We start from the raw sequence: 24,685 nt of genomic DNA on the forward strand, positions 1-24,685 counted from the left end.
GTTTAAGGTGGTTCGAAGAAACCTCTTCCAGACACTTAAGTGTCAATTGAAGAGTAACCACGCACATATAGCCTGACTCTGTCCCTAATGTAATCTTTCCTCCGAAGAATTTAGCGAATAACGATGTCTGAGCGGGTGGAGAACAGGCTGGCATCATCGTGCCGCAATCAGTGCCATAAAGAAATCACAAGTGAACTGAAGTGTTAGAGTACATAGAACAGTGACCTCCAGTACTTTCAACAATTTTAAATGTCAAATTACTTTTTGGTCAGTTAACTCTTTTCCTTGTAACGAATTCATTTTAGTCAAGAAATCTTGAGATTATGTGGCAGGTTCTACTCCTTGTCTTGTCTGGAAGTTACTGCTCTTTTGCACAGCCCGGGACACCTTAGACACACTTTCTCTCAAGGAGCACTTGACGCGAATATATGCTAAGCTGGAAAGCAGGAAGTATGTTCTCCATACGAACTGGTACATCCCTGAGCAAGCTCTGAATTTTGTTGTGCCATCTATGATTTTGTTTCCATGAACTTACAAATGCACAATCACTTATTTTGAATACACTGGACTCCGCAACATTGATAACTTTCAGCAGAATTGGTATCTTTAATTTTAGGTCTAGTAATATGTCCCATGTGTGACTACTGAAAACCTAATTAGACAGAATTTACATGTTGGAGCGCAGCGTACTGGTAACTGCACTGGAGGTAAGGTCAAATGAAGTCGACAGGTCTACGAAATGTGGATGGTCTTCGAGGACGCAGTATTGGCAGGTAGGTCAGTATCAATAGAGGGGCATGCATCCCGGTAAACTGCCACTAGGTAAGATTGCCTAACACCACGTTGTCAATTAGGGTCTGACGTAAGTTTTAGCAGAATCGGCCGATGGAAAATTTGTTGCATTTGTTAGCAGCACAACTTTAAGTTCAGTTTCCGACAATCTTACCAGGAGATGGTATTAGAGACGTTTCATGCCCGCAGCGCCACCTGGGGACTTGCACTGGGCAGCGGTCGTAACGTTTTGGCTTAACGGTGTAGCCAATGTTGGTTAAGTGGAAACTGTCCCTAAACCGCGACCTAAGCCCTGATCTAGAGAACAGCCCCGCTAGACGTAGCACGACAGAAGAAACTTCCCAGCCCATCTAATCACAGTCTGTCAAGAAAAGGCCAAACTCACGCACTAAGTTTCTAGCAATGACACCCCCAGGTTCAATTTAACACTCATTGCTATAAAGTTACGTAGCAATTCAATAATGCCATTGGAGCTTTGCAGTAGGTGCTTGGATTCAGCGGCTTCGTCTGGAAAGATACAGACCCACCCTAAGATGTACACAGAAAAGTGTTTGGAGGATTACTTGAGTCTTCAAGTACTCTCCAAGCAGAGGGGTGTGAAATTGGCATCAGTGTCCGTCCCTGCCGTCCAGAAGCCATGTGGCCGGCAATTAAAGAACCGTGTAGTAATCATTGCCGGACGGCATGGTCCACTCTGCGCAGCGCTATTGGACATCCAGCGTTGGTATGTAAGTTCTTCAGATCTGAGACTTACTTTGCATATGCCACGAGGAGAACGACAGTACACACAATAGCTCGTAACTCTGTCCAACTTCCCAATACATTGTAGTGATGCAAGTCAAGGGAAGGAACCGTTGCCGTAATTGTGCTGCCTAACTTAATCAGCTGGGGCAGTGTTTCGCCACCTCGCCAGCGCTACCATTCCGACAATTTCCAGCGGTGTTATTGTTTGAGATCAAACTGGGCGAGGACGACTCTGGTGTTTTGCGTTCCATACAGTAGAAATCAAGGCGCCGCTTGTACCTCACTGCTATGCTGCCCCTCTGCTGTTCTACGAGTATGACGAGTCGGAAAGATGGCGCCGCAGCTGCTCCCCACCCGTCGACTCGTTCCCTCGTAACTACATCTACACTCCACGTTCTGCACAGTGTGCGTCACATTGTACCAGTTATTAGGGTTTCTTCCTGTTCCATTCACATATGGAGCGCGGGAGGAATTACTGATTGAATGCCCCTGTCCATGCAGTAATTATTCTTATCTTCACGACCCCTGTGTGAGCGATACGTAGGGGATTATATTCCTAGAGTCATAATTTTAATTCTGTTCTCGAAACTTCGTTAAAACACTTTATCGGTATAGTTTACGTCTTTCTGCAAGAGTATGCCAGCTCAGTACCTTCAGTATCTCTGTGACACTCCCACGGATTAAACACGTCTGACCATTCCTTGCCGCCCTTCTCTGTATACGTTCAATATCCCCCGTTAATCCTATTTGATACTGGCCCCACACACTTCAGCAAGATTCTAGAATAGGTAGCACGTGCGGTTTGTAAGGAATCTCCTTTGTAGACTAACTGCACTTACCCTGTATTCTACTAATAAACCGAAGTCTACCGCCAGCTTTACCCACGACTGATCCTATGTGACCACGCCATTTCATATCGCTACTGCGTGTTACCTCCAAGTATTTATACGTGTAGCCCGATTTCAACAGTGACAGGTTGATACTATGGTCTTAGGATACCACTTTTTCGTTTTCTGAAGAGCAGAATTTTACATTTGTGAACATTTACAGGAAGTTGACAATTTTTGCACCACTTTGAAATCTTGTCAAGACCTGACAATATTTACGCATCTTTCGATGGTACTTAATTATAGATAACTGCATCATCTGCAAGAAGTGTGATTGTACTATTGATATTGTCTGCAAGGTCATTAATATACGACATGAACAGCAAGGATCCCAGAACACTTCCGTGGGGCTCACCTGAAGTTTCTACTACATCTGGCGATGACTCTCCGTAAAAGGTAACATGCTGCATACTCCCTACCAAAACGTCCTCAATCCAGTCACAAATTTCACTTCATACCCAAATGATTGTACTTTTGACAATAAGCGTAGCTGTGGCATTTACCCAGATGCTGCTCGGAAATCACGAAACACTGCATCTACCTGGTTGGGTTGATCCATACCTTTCATTATGTCATGTGAGGAAAGTCAGAGGTTTGATTTCACATGAAGCGTGCTGGAGTGTTAGGCTAGTTATTTACACTTAGTACAGAAGCCGAATTCACCAACTTATTGTGGTAAATTAGCACCAAAAGGGCGAAAACGACCGACTCTCAAGATCGGATGACCTGTAACAAACAGTTTTCTTCTTACGCCCTGCACCGTCTCAAAAATCCTAAGTAATGCAGTGTACGCAATTGAAAATGTGCTCCTTAAAAGAAATACTGACGCCTGGAAAAACTCAGACATCACAGACCACGATTCAGACGAGAAACGCATTCGTACAAAGCCCGTTCAGTGCAAACAAAAGGGCTGCAATTCTTGTTTATTCCACGTCCACCATGACAAAATATATGGGCTCCGTCGAACGACAACAGGGCACACAGCCTAGTCAGTTATGTCCCTACGACCCAAAAGCATTTAATTTGTGTAGTCTTTTTAGCATGACAATTTGATCTTCGTATTCTGTTTCCTTGTGCTGTTGTCACAGTTGGAAGTCTGTATGTCAACTGTTAGACATTCTCTGCATAGAGATTAGATATTAAAATACAGTTTCAGCAGCCTTTGAATCAGTTTCGTAAGTAAACATACGAATCTGCATAGAGGCGACGGAAGTCATGGAATAGCGACATGCACATATACAGATAGCAGTAGTATCGCGTACTCGAAGTATAAAAGGGCAGTGCATTGACGAAGCTGTCTTTTGTACTCAGGTGAGTCATATGAAAAGGTATCCGACGTGATTACGGCCACACGACGGTAATTAACAGACTCTGAACGCCGAATGGCAGTTGGAGCAAGAAGCATAAGACATTCCATTTCGGAATGCGTTAGGAAATTCAGTATTCGGAGATACACAGTGTGAAGAGTGTGCCGATAATACCAAATGTCAGGCACTGCCTCTCACCACGGAAAATGCAGTGGCCGTTGGCATTCACATGAAGATCGAGAGCAGCAGCGTTTGAATCGAGTTGTCAGTACTACCAAGCAAGCAACACTGCATCAAATGACCACAGAAATCTATGTGGGACACACATTGAACATGTCCATTACGACAGCGCGGTGAAATTTGGCGTTTCTGGGTTATGGCAGCAGATGACCGACGCGAGTGCCTTTAGTAATAGAACATCACCTGCAGCGCCTTTCCTGGGCTCGTAATCATATGGGCTGGATCAGTTGGCTGGAAAACTGGCCTGGTCAGATGAGTCGCTGTGTTGAGTGGTACTTAAGATAGTGAAATGAAGTAGAAATTAGAAAATAAATCAAAAACTTAGTTTAGTTTAGAAGAGAGACACACTGGCAAACAGTGGGCTGAGCAGCAGTGGCAACGGCCGGCGCTTGCAAGTCAGCACGTTCCGGGGAAGCCATCGCCCTCCCCACGTAAGAGGAAGCTGTCGATTCAGCCGTCAGGGCATCGCCCGAGCAGCTCACGTGTTTCTCAATTGCCACATGTGATAAAAGACCCTCGCCTACACTCCAAGAGCCAATGACCGATATTAAGAAGATTCTTTGAGAAGCTTTTCAACGTGACAGACGAGGCAATGACCGTGAAGTCTTTCACCTCCCGTGAACTGAAGTAAATAAATACGTGAGACGCAGTGGGCCCGACAGTAGTTTTCAGTTAGAGTTCAGTTCCAGTACAGTTCAGTCGGTGCTGAAGACCATCATGCAGGAAGAGACTACATCGTACACAGAAGCACCAAGTCCACCACTGTAATGGAATAGCAAGCAGCAGCCTCGCTGCCAAAAGACAGAAGTTGGAAGGTATTTCAAGACTTATTTTTACGTACCCGGGTGACTCGCGAGGACGGGAAGAAGACGGCCTCACATCAGCAGTCACCTGTGAGCTGGGATGAAGATCTGACAGCCGAAGACTGGCAAGCTGGTGTCCATTGTTCTAGTCCGGGACACTGGCCTTCCCCCGCTGCGCCACTCCGCTGGCCGACGCACAACACTGACACACGCGGCCGCATAGAGAAGAGAAACACCAGCCGGTTCACGGCTTCGTTCTCAATAATTAAATGGTCCACACCACCATGTGCGGCTCCAGTCAACTGGGCGAAACAGCGACATGAGAGAGACACCGCCAGGCGTAATCAGACGCCGCCACTCACGCAGCAGAAGGCTTCGCAAACGACACACCTGCCGCTCTCCCAGCCAGAACAATCCAGTAAGGAAGCCATTGTACAAATCTTTTAGTTATCTTATGTAAAAATTTTGTTTCATTCTACCTCATACCCGAGCCAAGGAAGAACCCACCCTGCCCACATGTTGTTAAGAGAGAAAAAGTAATTTCTTTAGTGTTTTTCACCCCGACATAATGCTTTAGAATCAAATGCCCTTTGCAGTAATGCTCATCCTGACAATTGACTAGCATCAAAAGAGGTTACCCAGTTACAGCTGTTTCAATTGGTAAATTGGTAAGAGCTGATGGTATGGTTCAAGTGCGGTGCAGAGCCCACAAAGCCATGGTTCCAAGTTCTCAACAACGTACTGTGGAAGCTGGTGATGGCTCCGTAATGGTGTGGGCTGTGGCTACATGGAATGGACTGGGTCCTTTGGTCCAACTGGACCAAGTGGGAATCGTTATGTTCAGCTACTTGGAGAACATCTGCAGTCATTCATGTTTCCTACCGAAGATGGAATTTTTACAGATAACACTGCGTCATGACACCGGACCACAGTTGTTTGGATTGGTTTGAAGAACATTCTGGACAATTCGAGTGAATGATCTGGCCATCCAGATCGCCGAACTTCAATCTCATCGAATATTTATGGGACATAATCGAGAAGTCAGGTCGTGCACGAAATCCTGCACTGTTAACACTTCCACAATTATGGACGGCTATAGACGCAGTATGGTTGAATGTTTCTGCAAGGGATTTCCAACCACTTGTTGAGTCCGTGCCATTTCGAGTTTCTGCACTAAGCTGGACAAATATGGATGTATATAAATTAACTTGAGAAAAGAACATTATTCACTGGTAATTGGTCAGTCATTATATTGGTATATTCAAAAAGCCCGCGCTGGAACGCCTAATCAGGCTGTGTCCTTGACGGCGAGTCATCGAGTCTGGGGTCTGCTTTAACGTGGGCTTTCGCCGTGAAGTCACCATCGCTGTACTGTCATCCTGGTAACTACGTGGCTGGGGTGATCTAGCCGCAGCACCGACGGGCCAAGGATCGAACACAGGGCTTTCCAGCGACAGGTCCACCGGGTGTCCGCCACACGCCGAGGCAGTCCGGCAATCCGTCTTCGTTACGCCTTAGCCGTCTCGAGAGCAGCTGATCCATCAACTCATCAATATGCAATCATTTTTAAGAAAGGAAAATGATATTTCAGTATAGACGGCACCTCTCTAGAGTGCTGCGCAAACAGTTTCTAGGAATGTGTATTGATTCTCAGTTGAAATGGCATGAACACACGAAGATACTTGGAAACAAAATGTCACGAGCAAGTTAGCCCTTACAGTTCTGTCGTCAGTCTGCAATAGCCAGTGACGTTTAATTACATACTATTCGTATGTACACTGTTCTAAACTACGGAATTCATTTCTTGGGAACAGATACACAAAATATAACAGTTATCAGCCACAGTAAACAGTAATAAGAATAATAACCAAAAATAGTCAAGCACATTGTAAGGACCTTTTCAAAACACTGGCTGTTAACTACGTCATGCAAATACAGTCATGCACCACCTATACATATCGAAAGTAACATTACTATTGCACAAATAGCTGTGTCTATGATCATGGAGCATGAGTTAGGCCGAAATTTCCTTTACAAAGAAAGAAAAAATATAAAAATCAAAGCAGCATTTTTTACGAGGGAATAAAACTGTACAATATATAGCCCAAGGAGATTGAATAGATTCCCAAGAAAAATTATTTAAAAGGCTCTTGAAAGTATGTAGTAAGCAATATATTCTGGACTGTGAACACCGACTACTGGTTTGATAAAGTAAGAAATAAGAACAGCGATAATCAAACGTTTCACATACAACTTTCACGCTGTTTATTTGCATGAAAAAGTTACTCCTAAGACTAAGTTATGTTTAATACTAAGACATTCTCTTTCTGAGATCGACATCTCACTTGCTATAGGAGGTGCTCAGTTTTTGACGCTAGCAAATAGGAAGTCGCGTTACGCAAAATGGGTACCTGAAATCTCCGTTATGGTCCTTATACTATATTTAGTGCAATATTATGAAACCACTGAGGAGCCAAAGAAACTGGTATACCTGCCTAATATCGTGAATGGCCGCCGCGAGCACGCAGAAGTGCCGCAACACGACGTGGCATGGACTCGACTAATGTCTGATTTAGTGCTGGAGGGTAATAATTAACTCCATGAATCCTGCAGGTCTGTCCATTAATCCATGAGCGTACGGGGGGATGGAGATCTCTTCTGGACAGCACGTTGCAAGGCATCCCAGATATGCGCAATAATGTTCATGTCTGAGGAGTTTGGTGGCCAGCGGAAGTGTTTAAACTCAGAAGCCCAGTTTCTGAAGCCACTCTGCAGCAATTCTGGACGTGCGGGGTGTCGCACTATCCTGTTGGAATTGCTGAAGTCCGTCGGAATGCACAATGGACATAAACGGATGCAGGTGATCAGACAGGATGCTTACGTACGTGTTACCTATCAGAGTCGTATCTAGACGTATCAGGGGTCCCATACCACTGCACACGACCCACAACATTATAGAGCCTCCACCAGCTTCAACAGTCCCCTGCTGACGTTCATGGTCCAAGGGTTCAGAAGATTCTCTCCATACCCGTGAATGTCCATCCACTTGATAAAATTTGAAATGAGACTCTTCCGACTAGGCAACATGTTTTCAGTCAACAGTCCAATGTCGGTGTTGACTGGCACAGGCGAGGCATAAAGCTTTGTGTCGTGCTGTCATCAAGGGTACACGAATGGGCCTTCGGTTCTGAAAGGCCATATCGATGATGTTTCGTTGAATGGTTCGCACGCCGACACTTGTTGATTGTCCAGCGTTGAAATCTTCAGTAATTTGCGGAAGGGTTGCACTTCTGTCGCGTTGAACGATTCTCTTCAGTCGTCGTTGGTCCCGTTCTTGCAGGATCTTTTTCCGGCCGCACCGATGTCTGAGATTTCATCTTTTACCGGATTCCTAATATTCAGGGTACACTCGTGACATGGTCGTGCGGGAAAATCTGCACTTTATAGCTGCGTCGGGGATGCTGTGTCCCATCGCTCGTACGCCGACTGTAACACCACGTTCAAACTCACTCAAATCTTGATAACCTGCTATTGTAGCACAAGTAACCGATCTGCGCCAGACAATTCTTGTCTTATATAGGCATTGCCGACCGCAGTGCTGTTTTCTACGTGTTTACATTTCTCTGTATTTCAATACTCATGCCTGTACCAGTTTCTTGGGCGCTTCAGTGTGTGTGTGTGTGTGTGTGTGTGTGTGTGTGTGTGTGTGTGTGTGTGTGTGTGTGTGTTCCCATTGAGTGGGAGTGAGAAACGAATGATGAGTGTATCACTAGTCTTTTACATTATTCAGTAACTTTTGCGTAAAACAATATTGTACAGAAGGAACAAACCGAATGAGGTAGCAATGTTTTAAACAGAATGACCTTTTATTCGGTGGGGGGGGGGGCGGGGGGGGGCAGGTTCCAGTCTTCACCGGCCATCGTGATTTAGTTTCTATGTGATTTCCCAGAATTACTTTAGGCAAATGCTGGGGTGGTTTCTACTGTAAGGACACCAGACTACCTGTCCCGTCCTTAAACTAGATCTGTAAACGCTTGTACACATGAATGGTTATTTTTGTTATTCTTTAAATATAATCCCGATAGAAGTACCACATACTTGTGGAAGTGGCCTACGGATGAATAACACCACTGGCACTAGCACAGCACAACACAGTCGCCAGGAATGGATATGCCTCATCCACACATCCCTCACCGTGGACCACTAGTTTTATACCTACCACTAACAGCCTGACGTGGACACGGGTCTTCCGTAATAACTATTGGAAATAAAGGATTCATATGTCTTAGTGCTGTTTTTTGTGGGGTTTAAGGGCGCTCAAGTACTGAGGTCATTAGCGCCCAGTCACAGTTATTAGAGCACATGGAATCTAGTAAAATTCTAGGGGAGGGGGGGGGGACACCAGAAAGGCTTGACAAAGATGCAGATAAAATAAGTAAAAAAGCTAGATGTCTTCGGACAAGCCAGTCAAAGTTATAAAGCGCAGAACACGAGCAGCTGCTCGAGCGTCATCAGCTAAAATATCCGGTATAGTAGATGGCAGGGACAGGACAACACGAGATTGACTAAAACAGGGACACGACAATAAAACATGGTGCACTGTTAATGCCTGACCACAAGGGCACTGCGGGGCTGGGTCACCGGAGAGCAGGTAGCGGTGGCTAAACCGGCAATGCCCAATCCGCAACCTGGTCAGAAGGACCTCCTCTCGCCGAGATGGTCGGGAGGAGGTTGTCCAAGCAGTTGGGAGCGGTTTTACTGCCCGGAGCTTGTTTCCTTTGAGGGATGACCAAGCATCCCACCACAACGACACAAGCCTCTTACAAACATCCCCACGAACGTCAGATGACGGGACACAATGGGAGGCTGGCCGAGGCAGGAGGACTGCAGCCTTGGCTGCAGCATCCGCAGCCTCATTCCCAGGGACTCCTACATGTCCGGGAACACACAGAAAGCTGACAGGAGAACCATTATCATCCAAAGAATGGAGGGACTGCTGTATCCGTTGAACCAAGGGATGGACCGGATAGGGAGCTCCAAGGCTCTGAAGAGCACTGAGTGAGTCAGAGCAGAGTACATACGATGAATGGCGGTGGCGGCGGGCATACTGAACGGCCTGATGGAGAGCAAAAAGCTCGGCCGTAAAGGTGGAACATTGGTCGAGGAGCCGGTATTTAAAGGTGGCGGCCCCGACGACAAAGGCAGAGCCGACACCATCGTCAGTTTTGGAGCCATCGGTGTAAATAAAGGTGTGACCGGCAAGTCGAGCACGAAGTTCGACAAACCATGAGCAATACACTGCAGCCGGAGTATCCTCCTTCGGGAGTGAGCTGAGGTCGACATAAAAATGAACTGGAGCCAAGGTGGTGTCGGGCTCTCACCCTCTCTGAAGGTAGTAGGGAGGGCAAAATCCAATTGTCGAAGCAGGCGACGGAAGCTGACTCCGGGGGGTAGCAGAGCAGACACATACAACCCGTACTGACGGTCGAGAGAATCGGCGAAGAAGGACTCTTAAGAGGGGTGGTCGGGCATTGACAACAGCCGGCAGGCATACCGACACAACAGTACGTCGCGCCGGTAGGTCAATGGTAATTCGGCAGCTTCAGCATAAAGAATCTCGACGGGACTAGTGTAGAAGGCTCCGGTCGCAAGACGTAACCCCCGATGGTGGATGGAGTTGAGACGGCGTAAGAGGGATGGCCGAGCAGACGAGTAGACGAAGCTCCCATAATCCAGCTTCTATCGGACTATGGACCAATACAAGCGAAGCAGGACAGTGCGATCCGCTCCCCAAGATGAACCACTAAGAACTCTGAGGACATTAAGGGAACGTGTACAACGGGCCGCCAAATAAGAGACATGCAGAGACCAACACAGTTTCCTGTCCAACATGAGCCCTAGAAACTTAGTTGTTTCCACGAATGGGAGAACAACGGGACCGAGATGTAAGGATGGCGGAAGGAACGCTTTATATCGCCAAAAGTTGATACAAACCGTCTTCTCTTCAGTGAACCGGAAGCCATTTGCCACGCTCCATGAGTATAGGCTGTCTAGACAACGCTGAAGGCAGCGCTCCAGGAGGCACGTTCTCTGGGCACTGCAGTAGATCGCGAAGTCATCGACAAAGAGAGAGCCTGAGACATTAGGTGGAATGCAATCCACAATTGGATTGATCGCGATGGCAAAAAGGGCTACGCTCAAGACGGAGCCCTGAGGCACTCCGTTCTCCTGGAGGAAGACGTCGGACAATACGGAACCCACACGTACCCTAAACTTTCGATCCGTTAAAAAGGAATCAATAAAAAGGGGCAGGCGACCGCGTAGGCCCCACCCGTGCATAGTGCGGAGGATACCTCCTCTCCAACGGGTATCATAAGCCTTCTCCAAATTGAACAACACGGCTACCGTTTGGCGCCTTCGCAAAAAGTTGTTCATGACGAATGTCGACAAGGTCACAAGGTGGTCAACAGCGGAGCGGCGGCGACGAAAGCCGCATTGGACATTGGTAAGTAGCCATCGAGATTCAAGAATCCAAACTAACCGAGCATGAACCATGCGCTTCATCACCTTACAGACACAGCTTGTAAGAGAAATGGGGTGGTAACTAGAAGGAAGGTGTCTATCCTTCCCGGGTTTGGGTATAGGAACAACGACGGCGTCACGCCAATGCATGGGGACCTGACCTTCGGTCCAGACGCGATTGTAGGTACGAAGAAGGAAGCTTTTGCCTGCCGGAGAAAGGTGTGCCAGCATCTGAACGTGAATGGCATCTGGCCCCGGAGCAGAGGACCGGGACAGTGCAAGAGCACGTTCGAGTTCCCGCATAGTAAAGGGGGCATTATAAGTTTCCAGATTCAGCGAGTCGAAGGAAGGTCGCCGAGCCTCTTCTGCCTCTTTCCTGGGAAGGAAGGCAGGGTGGTAATGGGCGGAGCTTGAAACCTCCGCGAAAAACCGGCCGAAGGCGTTGGAGACAGCCACCGGATCAACGAGGACCTCATTACCTGAGGTCAGGCCAGGTACCGAGGAGTGGGCCTTAATGCCCGACAGCCGGCGCAGGCCCCCCCCCCCCCCCCATACGACAGAAGAGGGAGTGTAAAACTGTTAAAGGAGCTGGTGAAAGAGGCCCAACAAGCTTTTTTGCTGTCTTTGATGATTCTACGGTATTGCGCCCGGAGTCGTTTATATCCAATACAATTCGCCAACGTAGGATGGCGGCGAAAGGTGCGTAAAGCACGTCGTCGAGCACGGATAGCGTCTGTACAAGCCTCGTTCCACCAGGGGACGGAAACGCGATGTGAAGAAGAGGTAGTACGAGGAATGGAACGTTCGGCAGCATTGATGATAACAGCCGTGAGGTATTCGACCTGTCACAACTGAGAAAATCGTGGTCTGAAAAGGTCGCCAGGGAGGAGTAAAGTCCCCAGTCAGCTTTCGGTATGTTCCAGCTCGAAGGAGGTGGGGATGGGGTGTGGTGCAGGAGACGAACGACACAGGGGAAGTGGTCGCTCGAATAGGTGTCAGAAAGGACATACCACTCGAATCGACGGGCAAGAGCGGTAGAAGAGATCGAGAGATCCAAGTGGGTGTAGGTATGAGTAGAGTCTGAGAGGAAAGTCGGGGCACCAGTATTGAGGCAGACAAGATTGAGATGGTTGAAGACATCCGCCAACAGTGAGCCTCTTTGACAGGATGCAGGAGAGCCCCAAAGGGGATGATGGGCATTGAAGTCGCCAAACAATAAAAACGGCGGGAAGCTGAACAATCAGGTGCATCATGTCAGTCCGACGATGGAGTGTAGATGGTACAAACTGAAAAAGTAAAAGCAGAAAGAGTAATATGGACAGCTATTGCTTGGAGTGGGGTGGTCAGTGGGATGGGATGGTAATAGACATCGTCCCGAACGAGCAACATGACCCCACCATGAGCTGGGATACCGTCCACAGGGGTGAGGTCATACCGCTCCGAGGTATAGTGGGTAAAGGCAATACGGTCAGTCGGGCGCAACTTGGTTTCCTGGAGACCAAGGACGAGCGGACAGTGCAGGCGGAGGAGCAGTTGTAATTCCTCCCAATTAGATCGAATACCTCTTATGTTCCAATGTAACAAGGCCATCGCTAGTCAAAAAAGAGGGGGAACGAGATGGGGAAAGAGCTGGTCACCTCGACGGCCGCGGAGGGCCGGGTATCGAGGGAACAACGCTACAACCGGCGGGAGGCGGATCCTGTTCCATCGAGTCGTCGCCAGCTGCGGCCGCTGTCCGTGGTGGTGTAGGAGGGGCAGCATCATTTGCCGACGAGAGGCCAGCTGAGCGCATGGCAGCAGAGCATCCCAGCGAAACTGAGGACGGCCGGGAGCGGCGACTCACGGATGGAGCGTCAGACGAAACGCCCCAGGGTGGAGAGGGGGATAGAGACTTCTTCTTGGAGGCCTTCTTGGAAGTCCGAGGAGGCACAGGGATGGTGGGCTGGACCCGAAGAAGGTCCTCACGCGTGGGGTCCGTTTTGGAACGCCGGACCTCGGAAGCTGGGGTCCGAAACGTTTCACCAATGGACGCCTGAGAAGAGGATCGCTTCTCAGGCGGTGGGGGGGTTGGCCCTGAGCTCCTCATCAGATTGCAGCAGGAGGTCCCGATGAAAAATAACCCCCTGCGTCCTATTTAGTGCCAGATGCGGGACAATGGACACTGGGATGTCCCCTAGGCAGTCGCACGCCTGGAGCGCCGCCGACTGTGTGGCAGAGGTGGTCTTTATAAGAACAGACCCCGAACGCATCTTACTGAGAGCCTCGATTTCCCCAAAGATGTCCTCAATGTGCTGAACAAAGAACATGGGCTTGGAGGTGGCGAACGTCCCCCCCATCGGTTCGAGAACAGACCAAATAGCGGGGGAAGTACTTCGCCCCAAGCCGGCGGGCCTGTCCCTCCTCCCAGGGAGTGGCCAAGGGGGAAAGGGCAGGAGAACCAGAACCAGATACAGTACCTTTCCTTTTGAAAGACTCGGCCGCAGAGCGACCTGATACGTGTTGACGTTTCATCTGCGAAACGTCCGCCCCGATACCACCCACTCCGACCAGGGGCTCTCCCCACAGGCGCCACCCAGCCTCAGCAAGGGCCACCTGGCAAGATGACCATTGCCGGGAGTCCTGATGCCCCAAGGAGACGGGCATCTACTCCTTGGCCGACGTGGGGAGAGTGCAGCTCAGGTATCGGCAGTACGATCCCTGTGTTGTCAGGGGGCTACAACCTAGAGGGTACATGACGACCCCACCACAATGGGCTGGCTACCGTGCTGGATTTCTGGTGCCATGGAAAGTCCATCATGATCGTAGGTGCAGATGGGGACGCACTATGGGCGTAACTTGTACAACCCATCAGGCGTTTAAGCCCAATTTGAGGAATAGTGGGTATGGTGACAACGCTGTTAGAATGCTGAGTGCCACGGTCTTAGTGCACTGAGGACCAGTGGTACACCACGTAAGGCGTCCTTCCCCAAAAGGCTCGTACTTCTGTAGAATTTTGAAAAATGGAGGTCAAACCCCAAGGGGGACCATCACATGGAAGGCCGAAATGGTTGAAACTCCTTTTAGTCGCCTCTTACGACAGGCAGGAATACCTCGGTCCCATTCTTACCCCGGACCCGCAGGGCGAGTCCTAGTGCTGTCTGTGACTTGGACTGCACAGCTAACACCTCCAGAGCACCCCAATGCCTCTACACCACCTTGTTTCTGTATCACAGTATCACTCACCCGTGTTGAACCTCTTATCACTATACATAATTTTTCTCGAATTTCTAAGCTCATTTAACCTACGGTAACTGACCTTTCGTAGGCAGAGCGACCCGCAACGCTGACCAGCGGCAGAAGACGGCGTACAGACAGCAGGTGGCGGTCTGCATGCAGAGCCACGTGGTGATTACCGTGTGGTACCCGGAAAAGTTCCACCACACCAGCGACAGGCCAAGCTTCACTCTGCAATATACACAACACACCACTCCTCCAACCAAATACAAGTAACACCTAAAAAATAAACTCAATCACGAGATAAAGGTGATCACCCATTTCCCATGTTCCTTAGGAAAAGTGGACCACCACCGCCTTTGAAAACTACTCGTGTTCATTTATACAATTTCTGAAGGGCGTTTTTCCTTGCTCAAGCAACTGTAGCGATTGTTCAGAGTCACATTTCAATACTTTCTATAATTATCTTCGCTCAAAATTTGTGGAAAATTACTGACATTATCCATGTGGTGATTACTGTGTGGTACCCGGACAAATTCCACTACTTCACGAAGTGTATTACAAAAATTTTGCAGGGAACAGTTACAGTGCTGCTAGAGTTGACTCACCAAATTCAATGCAAAGACAATGTCGATAGATCTGCATAGGAGTGACCAATGAGAACAGTACTGATTGATGTTCTTTTCACTTAATTAAACATGCTACTTTAAGTATTGCTGGAACAGATATGCATTATTTACAGACTCTTGTTCTGAGTGAATATTGAATAGCCTCGGTAAACAATATCTACCAGTAATCCTCTGCAGAAACCTTTATACTTGGAATTGGAAAAAAATGGTTCAAATGGCTCTGAGCACTATGGGACTCAACATCGGATGTCATCTACATCTACATCTACATTTATACTCCGCAAGCCACCCAACGGTGTGTGACGGAGGGCACTTTACGTGTCACTGTCATTACCTCCCTTTCCTGTTCCAGTCGCGTATGGTTCGCGGGAAGAACGACTGTCTGAAAGCCTCCGTGCGCGCTCTAATCTCTCTAATTTTACATTCGTGATCTCCTCGGGAGGTATAAGTAGGGGGAAGCAATATATTCGATACCTCATCCAGAAACGCACCCTCTCGAAACCTGGCGAGCAAGCTACACCGCGATGCAGAGCGCCTCTCTTGCAGAGTCTGCCACTTGAGTTTATTAAACATCTCCGTAACACTATCACGGTTACCAAATAACCCTGTGACGAAACGCGCCGCTCTTCTTTGGATCTTCTCTATCTCCTCCGTCAGACAGATCTGGTACGGATCCCACACTGATGAGCAATACTCAAGTATAGGTCGAACGAGTGTTTTGTAAGCCACCTCCTTTGTTGATGGACTACATTTTCTAAGCACTCTCCCAATGAATCTCAACCTGGTACCCGCCTTACCAACAGTTAATTTTATATGATCATTCCACTTCAAATCGTTCCGCACGCATACTCCCAGATATTTTACAGAAGTAACTGCTACCAGTGTTTGTTCCGCTATCATATAATCATACAATAGAACTTACAACTACTTAAACGTAACTAATCTAAGGACATCACACACATCCATGCCCGAGGCAGGATTCGAACCTGGGACCGTAGCGGTCGCGCAGTTCCGGACTGAAGCGCCTAGAACCGTTGGTCCACAACGGCCAGATTTGGAACTGGAAATTTGTGTTAACATCCTATGGGATCAAACTGCTGAAGTCCTCGGTCCCTAAACGTACACACTACTTAATTTAACAAACTAACTTACGCTAAGAGACACACACACACACACACACACACACACACACACACACACACACACACACACACACACAGACAGACAGACAGAGAGAGAGAGAGAGAGAGAGAGAGAGAGAGAGAGATGCCCGAGGGAAGACTCTAACCTCTGCGGGGGTGGTGGGGGGGGGGGGGGGGGAAGCCGCGAGAACCGTGACAAGGAGCCCACCAAGACCGCGCGGCTACCCCGCACGGCACGGCTCAGAAACCTGTACATGTGGAATAGTGACCACATAAAATATTGCAGTAAAATTGTTCGAAACTCAAATTCATTGTAATAATATTAGTTTTACCAAAATCTTTATTTTTATCGATGACTTATACTGTTCCAGAAACTTGGCATTTGCACCACGATAGAGTTTTACTTAATTTCATAGTTGTACCCGGCACAGTGCTCTGTGACAGCTGGTTTGCTTCGTAGTTTTACTGGGGTGTGCTGCTAATATTCAGTTCACCTCTCCTCGATCGTTCTAATAGCCTTCTGTCATATAACACATCCCACATTCACATGTCGCTTACGTTACGAAGAACATATTGTATCTTGTTTAACTTGAGCGAAATGCATGGGAGTATCACATTCCCGTAGACGTATACCCATCTCTCGGCCAGCGTAAAGCAGATGTTCTTTGCCTCCCTTTCGCAATCTAAACTTCAACTGTTGCGGATAATACCTGCAACGCCCGTTCAGATTGCCGATTTGAGTACCCATTCCTTTGAAACACTATTAGTAGATGTTTCAATTATTTAAGATGTCTCCGACCGTCTCACCCAGCAGGTCTGCGAAACTCCGAGAGAATGTTTATTTCACGAAACAAAGCGGGCACTGAATTTTAATTTTGTGTGTCCAGAAATCGATATTTTTCAGCCCAAAATTGGGTCTAGCCCAACGCCTTCTTGCTTCCCTGTCTTAACTCTTAGAGGGTAGTTTTAAAGGGACAATTGAGTCAGGAGACTTTCCTTATCCCGATATTCGGTACAATTACGTCTCTCGTCGCATCTGTAAGGCCTTACCTGATTGCATTTGCCTTCACTGGTCTTACACATGTTCTGATGCAGTTAACGCTTCTCCGAAACTTCCCTCAAGTTCTTTGCACTGGGCGTCTCCTGGTAGTTTTCGGTACGATCTTGGTTCGAGTATCTCTTGCTGGATTTAAGTCTCGCAAGTTCACAGGAATATCCAAATAAGGTGTATCATCATCGAAGGTATTCGTAAGTGTCTCACTGTGTCTGTGACCAGTTCTCCGAGAGCTCATGTCCGTAAATCCAGCCCCTCTGCCCCGTTCATTGAATGGCATGGGTTCCATGCAAGTGGTTGTTAGTTCCTAAGTTCCATTGAAGGCTAAGTTGACCCTTTTGACATCTACAGATCTGTATCACACCGGGCAAGCCTAGTCTTGATGTGAAGAATCACAGTACCCCGACAGTGGTTACCTGGACCTTTGGTCAGCATCCGCGTTTACTGTTAGCGAATTATCTCATATTATTTCTTGCTGGCTTTTCATGGCAGTCTTCTCCCAGTGATGTTTGTACGTCACTTACTGGTCCAGTACGTCAACCACGTATGTCCGTTCATTCGCGTGTTCCAAGGTGAGGCCACTGCATGATACATCCACCTTTAACTCTGCTTGGTTTGGGCATAGATGCAAAGAACATTTCAGCTGCCAAGATCGCTAAAACATTTATTCGTGTAAATGACCAGTTTCGGCAGTTCTCTGTTCGGATCTTCAAAAGATGGGACCGAAAATGCAAGGATACAGCAACTAACGTAGGCTAGCAGCATACATAATCGTATCCAAAATTTGCAATGCATGGATTAGCCAACATACCTATGTTTACACCATTACACGGTCTACTCCTTCAGCACAGTGAGTGGTGCTACACATGTTGATATCGTGAGCTATACTACAAGTCAGCATGTCAGTTTTTAAGTAACAGTTTAAGTGAAGTACACACCTATTACAAGCGCTCACATTCACCACGATTTTACAACTAACAGATCCAATCGTAAACGTTCTTAGTGGTACATAAGTACATCAGATGGCTCAGTGGTAGTACAAATCGATAACACCATCTCAGATTAGATTAAGGCATGGATCTACTATTTCATGTAACTACGTAAGCCTAAACTAGTGTAACATGTAAGCCAAATCAGCATTCTACATTGTTTTTAAATAGTCTGTAAAACCACGCGCAACTTTCATAAAAATTTATACATAAATGTTTTAGATCAGTCAAAAATCTTTAAAACATTCCATAAGCAGTCTTAATAATTTACCAAATTTTCTTTTATACAAAATCACAACCAATAGGATGACCTATAATCACTTAAAAGCTCTAAATGTGCAGCTAACGGTATCGTATGTAGGCTGATTTTAATACAAGTAGCAGCTCGATATCTACAAGCACAGACATGACACTGGATCAGGAATACATTCAAGGTGTGTGTACTAACAATGGAACTATTTTATGTTTGTACTTTTGTTGCCACTTGCGAGGTTCACGTGAACTTACGGAAGTCAACACGTCACTCGAGGTGTAAATGGAATCTCGTCACCTGACGCCTAAATGCAGTGTAATCGAATGGTTCAAATGGCTGTAAGCACTATGAGACTTAACATCTGAGGTCATCAGTCCCCTAGACGTAGAACTAGGTAACCTAACTAACCTAAGGACATCACACCATCCATGCCCCAGGCAGGATTGGAACCTGCGACCGTAGCAGCAGCGCGGTTCCGGACTGAAGCGCCTAGAACCGCTCGGTCACAACGGCCGGCTGCAGTGTGATCACCTGATATCTAGGTAAACACTCTTCCAGTGTTTAATATAACAAGGACACAATTCTTACATCATGTGGGATTGCTATCACTGTTAAAATAAGCGATTGAAGTGTCATCAGCTCTTGGTCTGTACGTACTTTCTCTAACGGTAATCTTGCAATTCTATGTAGCATGATAATGAAGTATTCCAGCTTATATCGCTGTAGTCAATGACTATCATGGTGTCCTAGTAGATGACCTATACAGGAAGGTTAACAAACATTTAAAAATAATTCAGTTAATAGCACTGTACAACAAAACTATTTAAAATCAAAATTTTATACAAATTTGTTAGCATTGCATATAGAACAAGTGTCAGAATAGAACGGCAATTTTTAAAAAAAGCTTGCATTTAATACTGCTAACACAGTATAATCAAACCTAAGACGTAATACTGAGAAAGACAAATATAGAAAGACTGGCGAACGTAAGATTGTGGCGAGTACCAAGAATTTTATGTTAGGGAAACAGGTAGATTTCTTTAGAAGGTTTAACGAGCATACCAGTGCTGACGACGAAGGTGCCCCTGGAGATCACCTGGGTGACAGGAAACGCTATATTACGAACGTAATGCACATAACTTAAGTCTTTAAAAAAAAAGGCCCTAAAGCGAGGATGGGGTTGAGGATTTTAGAGAATTTGCAGGTATATGGCAACCGAAAACGTCATCCGGAACGTTTGTTGAACGATCAGCTGGACTCTGGTCAAACTTTACTGTTTTTGATGAGCTGTGATACATCTAATTAGGTCCAAGGGCGTCTTTAAACCGACTATGCATGTTTAGACGTAGCATGTCATTAGATTCTTTGCCTTTACAGACTATAGAAGGTATTAAAATCTGTAGTAACAATGTTTAGTGTGTAGTAGATTTCCTACTGACTGCGATCTAAAATTGTGCAGCTTACAATCTCATGTTTCAAAAAATTTGTATTTTGGTTTCAGTCATGACTTTTACATGTATACTTTGTTTTATAATAATGACTATTAATATATCATGGGGCGTAGACAGAATAATGTAACCATCGGCCACACTGTATTTCATGATAGCACATTTTACATTAATCATCTAAAGAGTATCATGTGAAAACAGTAACCGTACTAGAACAGATGTGTATGAAGGGTTAGTAATACGAGATCATCAGTTACAATTCTAGAAGGTTTATAATTGTGTGTGCATATCAGACAAACGAATATACCTAGACATCGAGAGACAACGTTGTATAAGTAACATTATGCTGGGTGCCGAGATTTCAGCTAGATGTCATACAACGTGTTGTAAGTAAGGACGTTTATGCATCAGATTAAGGGGAAGAATAAATGTTTGTTAGATTGATCACGGGATCGAAAAGGACTATTGCAATTCCACATGAGACGTCAAAAAATGGAAAAGAATTAGTTTATTTATAGTCCCATATGTAATTTTTATCGTTGATTCCTAGTAATTCTGGATAGATTTAAATTAAGATGATGTACACGCTGGCACCTTGATGGTCATCCAGAGAGAATACATGTGAATATTACACACATACCTACCAATGAATAGCAAAATTAGATCACGAGTTATTTTGAGAGCATTTGTAATCTAAACAGGCTTGTAACTGCGTTGATCATGGAAAACAGAGACTTAACATGAACTTTAGGTGACAAAATTGCAGGTGGACATGGGTAACGAGCTTGCAACTAGACTTAGAACGAGATGATGTATACAAGCTAGAACAAATAGCATGTCTGCTAACAAAAAACAAACTATCAATTGTAGCTCCATTGGTAAAAACGTACAGTGTATACTTTCCAGATGGAAAGTATCATGTATTTATTGCTCCTTTGATTTCGAGTATTTAAAAATGTAATAAAACTAGCTCACTTATGGCATTTTAAGACAAGAAATTTTTGTAATTTTAAGTTCATTTAATGTAATTTAATACTAATAATGGTTAAAAAGATTTCTAGAAATATTTTAGGAACATATTTTTAGAGAAAGATTGGTATCAATGTAATTATGTATGAAGAGTTGCCTTATGGATTTGTTGTAAAAATATTTTTAAAATTATGATTTAGACGTTGCTAACATTCCAGTTCATGTTGACATTTTGGCATTAGCCGTCGAAGATGAATATCGTTCCAGAAAAGGTTTATGTATGAGTGAGCTGGTAATCCTAGATCATGGACTTAGATGAAGAGCGATTGCAATCCCACATTGTGTAATAATTGTACATTGGTGGTATTTAACATTGGAAGAGAGTCCACCTAGCACTCGAGTGAAGTGTTTTCCTTGACAAACTTATGTAAACATCGTAATTGATAACGAAAGTGCAAAAATTAAGTAACTCCATTGTTGGTACACCTACCTTGAAGATATTCTTGATGGACTATCTTGTACGTGCATGTAGATATCGAGCCATCCCTTTAAGTATTACTGTTACCCTACATATATCTCTTTTTTCCAACAAACAGCTTAGTTCATACATACAATACCAGGAACAAAAATGATCTGCACAACGACTTAAAAGCACTTTAGTTCAAAAAGGGGTCCACTACTCAGGAACACTCATCTTCAATCATTTACCAGCAAACATAAAAAATTTAGTTAGAAATAAAGATCAGTTTAAAAGGAGTCTAAAAGACGTGCTAGTGACCAACTCCTACTCCATTGATTTTTTTAATAGAAATAAATGATGTATTGTATATATTCATACTTTTAGTATTGTTATTTCAGCTTAAAAAAATTGACATGTTCCACATCCACGAGTATCTCCTCAGCACGGATCTATGGAACGAAAAACTAATCTAATCTGATCACACATGATACCACACGCTGTAAATACAGAGCTTTTAAAAGGTTGTAGGTTTTCGTAGTGGTCATGATTTTGCGTAAAGGAAAATCCGGTAAAGAATTATTAAGAATGTTCATGAAATGTTTTTAGAATTTTTTAGAATGATAGAAAAAGGTTTACACATAAATTAAGTTTTATGGATGTTGCACATGTTTTTCAAGCGATTTAAAAAAAATATAGAATGCTAACTTGGCTTCTATGTTAGATAATAATTTAAGCAGATGCAGTTATATGAAATAACAGATCTATGCCTTAATCTAGTGTCAGATGATATCTATCTGTACCAGCATGCGCCACCTGGTGTACTTATGTACCACAAAGATCGTTTACAATGGAATCTGGCAGTTGTAAAATAGTAGTGAATGTGAGCATTTGTAACCCGTGCAACAATGTGTGTGTACACAGCTATTATTTTATAATTGACCAGCCGACTTCTAGTATAGCTCACGATACCAAAATGTATAGCACCATTTACTGTGCTGAAGGAGAAGACTGTAATTGTGTAAACATATGTATATTGCTATTGCAAATTTTGGATATATTATGTATGCTGTTAGCTATGTTTGTTGCTGTATCGTGCATTTTCGGTATCTTTTGCAGATCCGAAAATGGCAAATGAGAATTGCCGAAACCTGTCATCTGCAACAATGAATGATTTTAGTGATCTTGGTAATTGTTAACTTGTTCATTGTTCATAATACTACAGATCGCCCCCACGCTGACTTCCGGAGTGTATATGGAAAGCCTTGATTTGTGAATTTGAGGGATTTTGTTTAAAGGAATTTTCCTGGTAGTATTCTAACATGGTGCGTATCGTACGTTCCAGGTTTTGTTCCACCTCCTCAAAACTCTTTCCTTTAGCTGAGATGGTCAGTCGTCGCTGTGTAGGAGCTGGATCATGTAATCTGATGCCGGTTGGGCGTTGGTACACGTAGCTGGAGTCTGAAGTCTTAAAAACAGTTGCGCACAGCAACAATAGCTCAGTCGTTTGCGTCCAGGCAGCGAGAAACCGTACGACAGCTCTCATAACCTAAAGAAGAACGCGACGGTCTCCTAAATACACATTGTGCGCAAAATCTGAACACGTCTGCTGTACACCAGAAATTATGCAACGCGCTGATCAAGAGCGTAAAAGTGATCGGTTTATGGAAAAAGGGAACCTGAGGTCCATACTAGGACTGTTTATATTTTTAAAAATATCGGGAATCCAATACATCTATTTTTAAGAAATCGATATCGGCTCTATATATCGAGGAAAATTATTTACGTACCTGTCTATAAAAATATCGGCTCCACATAGTAAATATACAGCCAGTTTTAGAGCTTTACATGTAAGTATCGATTTACTATTACATGTTCTGCGGATCAATAAGCTAGCAGCCTGTCTATCACACTCACTGCAAAAATTGAAAGGAAAACTATGCATATTCTTGCTTGGCGACAACCACTTTGCTAACAGTGGTAACTGCATGTAAGTAGCACAATATAAGGTGTCCGACAAATCCGTCACATATCTGATTTGTCCGGAACCCTTCATGTCGACTTCCCCTTTCTTTCATTTTTCCCAACGGCAGAGACATAGCAGTTGTGTCAAAAATACAGTGGTGAAGCAAAAAAATTGCAATTTCTATTGTTAGCACCGAGCACCGATTACGTCAGCATTTCCCCCTCAAGTTTCCGCCCACGGTAAAGACTAATCTTGGCATTTAGACTTTTGTTTTTTAACGCAGCTGGCGTGCTTTTTCTTGACATAGGAAATCTTGTTATTCCATTCACACCGCAACCCCCGAGTGCAATCGGACTTCTTTTGTGCCATACTTCATTCACACAGTCTGAGAGAAATATTGGGCGCGATGAAAGCTCTACTAGTATTAGGGCTGCTTCACACTGTCAAAGTAAAATTATGTTCTGCTACAATTCCAATAGAACAACTTTTTACATATTTATCGGAAACTGTGAAAAAATATAAAATAAAAATATCGGCACTAGACATTGCCATTCTGACATATACTTCGCGAAATATTATCGCCGATATACACCGATAATTGTCGAAAAATCTGTCGATGTATTGATGTATCAAAGTTTTACAATAGACCTAGTCCATACTAGTGAAAACATTAAGTTTCATTTTTGTATAAATGTGTCTGCTGTGTTTACTTACCGCCCTTCGATGACAAAGTCGTAGACTGCTGTTTGCAAGAAGAGCATGAGCAGCGTAGCGATGAAGATGTTGTAGACGGTGCGGAAGTGCCGCACCTTGAGCATCTCCGTGAGCACCGACTCTCGGGCCAGGAACTGTTTCTGTGGCAGCGAACCATCCCTGGCAGGCTTACTGTGTGGGGCACATTCAGAGGAATGTATGTTAACACACAATAGTTTGTTGAACAGCGTGTTCCGTATACTGTGAATCACCGCGTTGTGATATGCAACTGCAGAAATTAATATACACTAACACCAAATATAGCACGTTTTCCAAGAAGGCTGTACAGTTGAACATGTTTTATATATCCCCCATTAATCCCGATCTCTTGTTCATCCAGATCGTTACTTTAATTGCAGTCAGCTGTACAGAATGATACTACGCAGGTAATAATTTCGAGCAATTGGTTCATGAACTCACGCGAATAGTAAACGGTTCTGTGAACACACGTGGCCTCTTAGCAACAAATAATCCGGAACCAACAAGGAGCATCAAAACGTATACAGGGATTAGTGAA

At 45.1% G+C, this 24,685-nt stretch overlaps 1 protein-coding gene across 1 annotated transcript in view; it reads right to left on the minus strand.

Annotated features, from left to right (window-relative positions):
- LOC124775289 (sterol O-acyltransferase 2-like) overlaps positions 1-24,685 on the minus strand; it is a 176,065-nt gene that overhangs the window by 53,141 nt on the left and 98,239 nt on the right. The window contains exons 3-4 of the mRNA XM_047250127.1: positions 24,130-24,300; positions 14,591-14,739 (exon numbers count right to left, since the gene is read on the minus strand). Coding sequence (XP_047106083.1) covers positions 14,591-14,739; positions 24,130-24,300 — 320 coding nt within the window. The remainder of the gene's footprint in view (positions 1-14,590; positions 14,740-24,129; positions 24,301-24,685) is intronic.

This window comes from Schistocerca piceifrons, chromosome 2 (assembly GCF_021461385.2).
Source record: "Schistocerca piceifrons isolate TAMUIC-IGC-003096 chromosome 2, iqSchPice1.1, whole genome shotgun sequence".
Lineage (NCBI taxonomy): Eukaryota > Metazoa > Arthropoda > Insecta > Orthoptera > Acrididae > Schistocerca > Schistocerca piceifrons.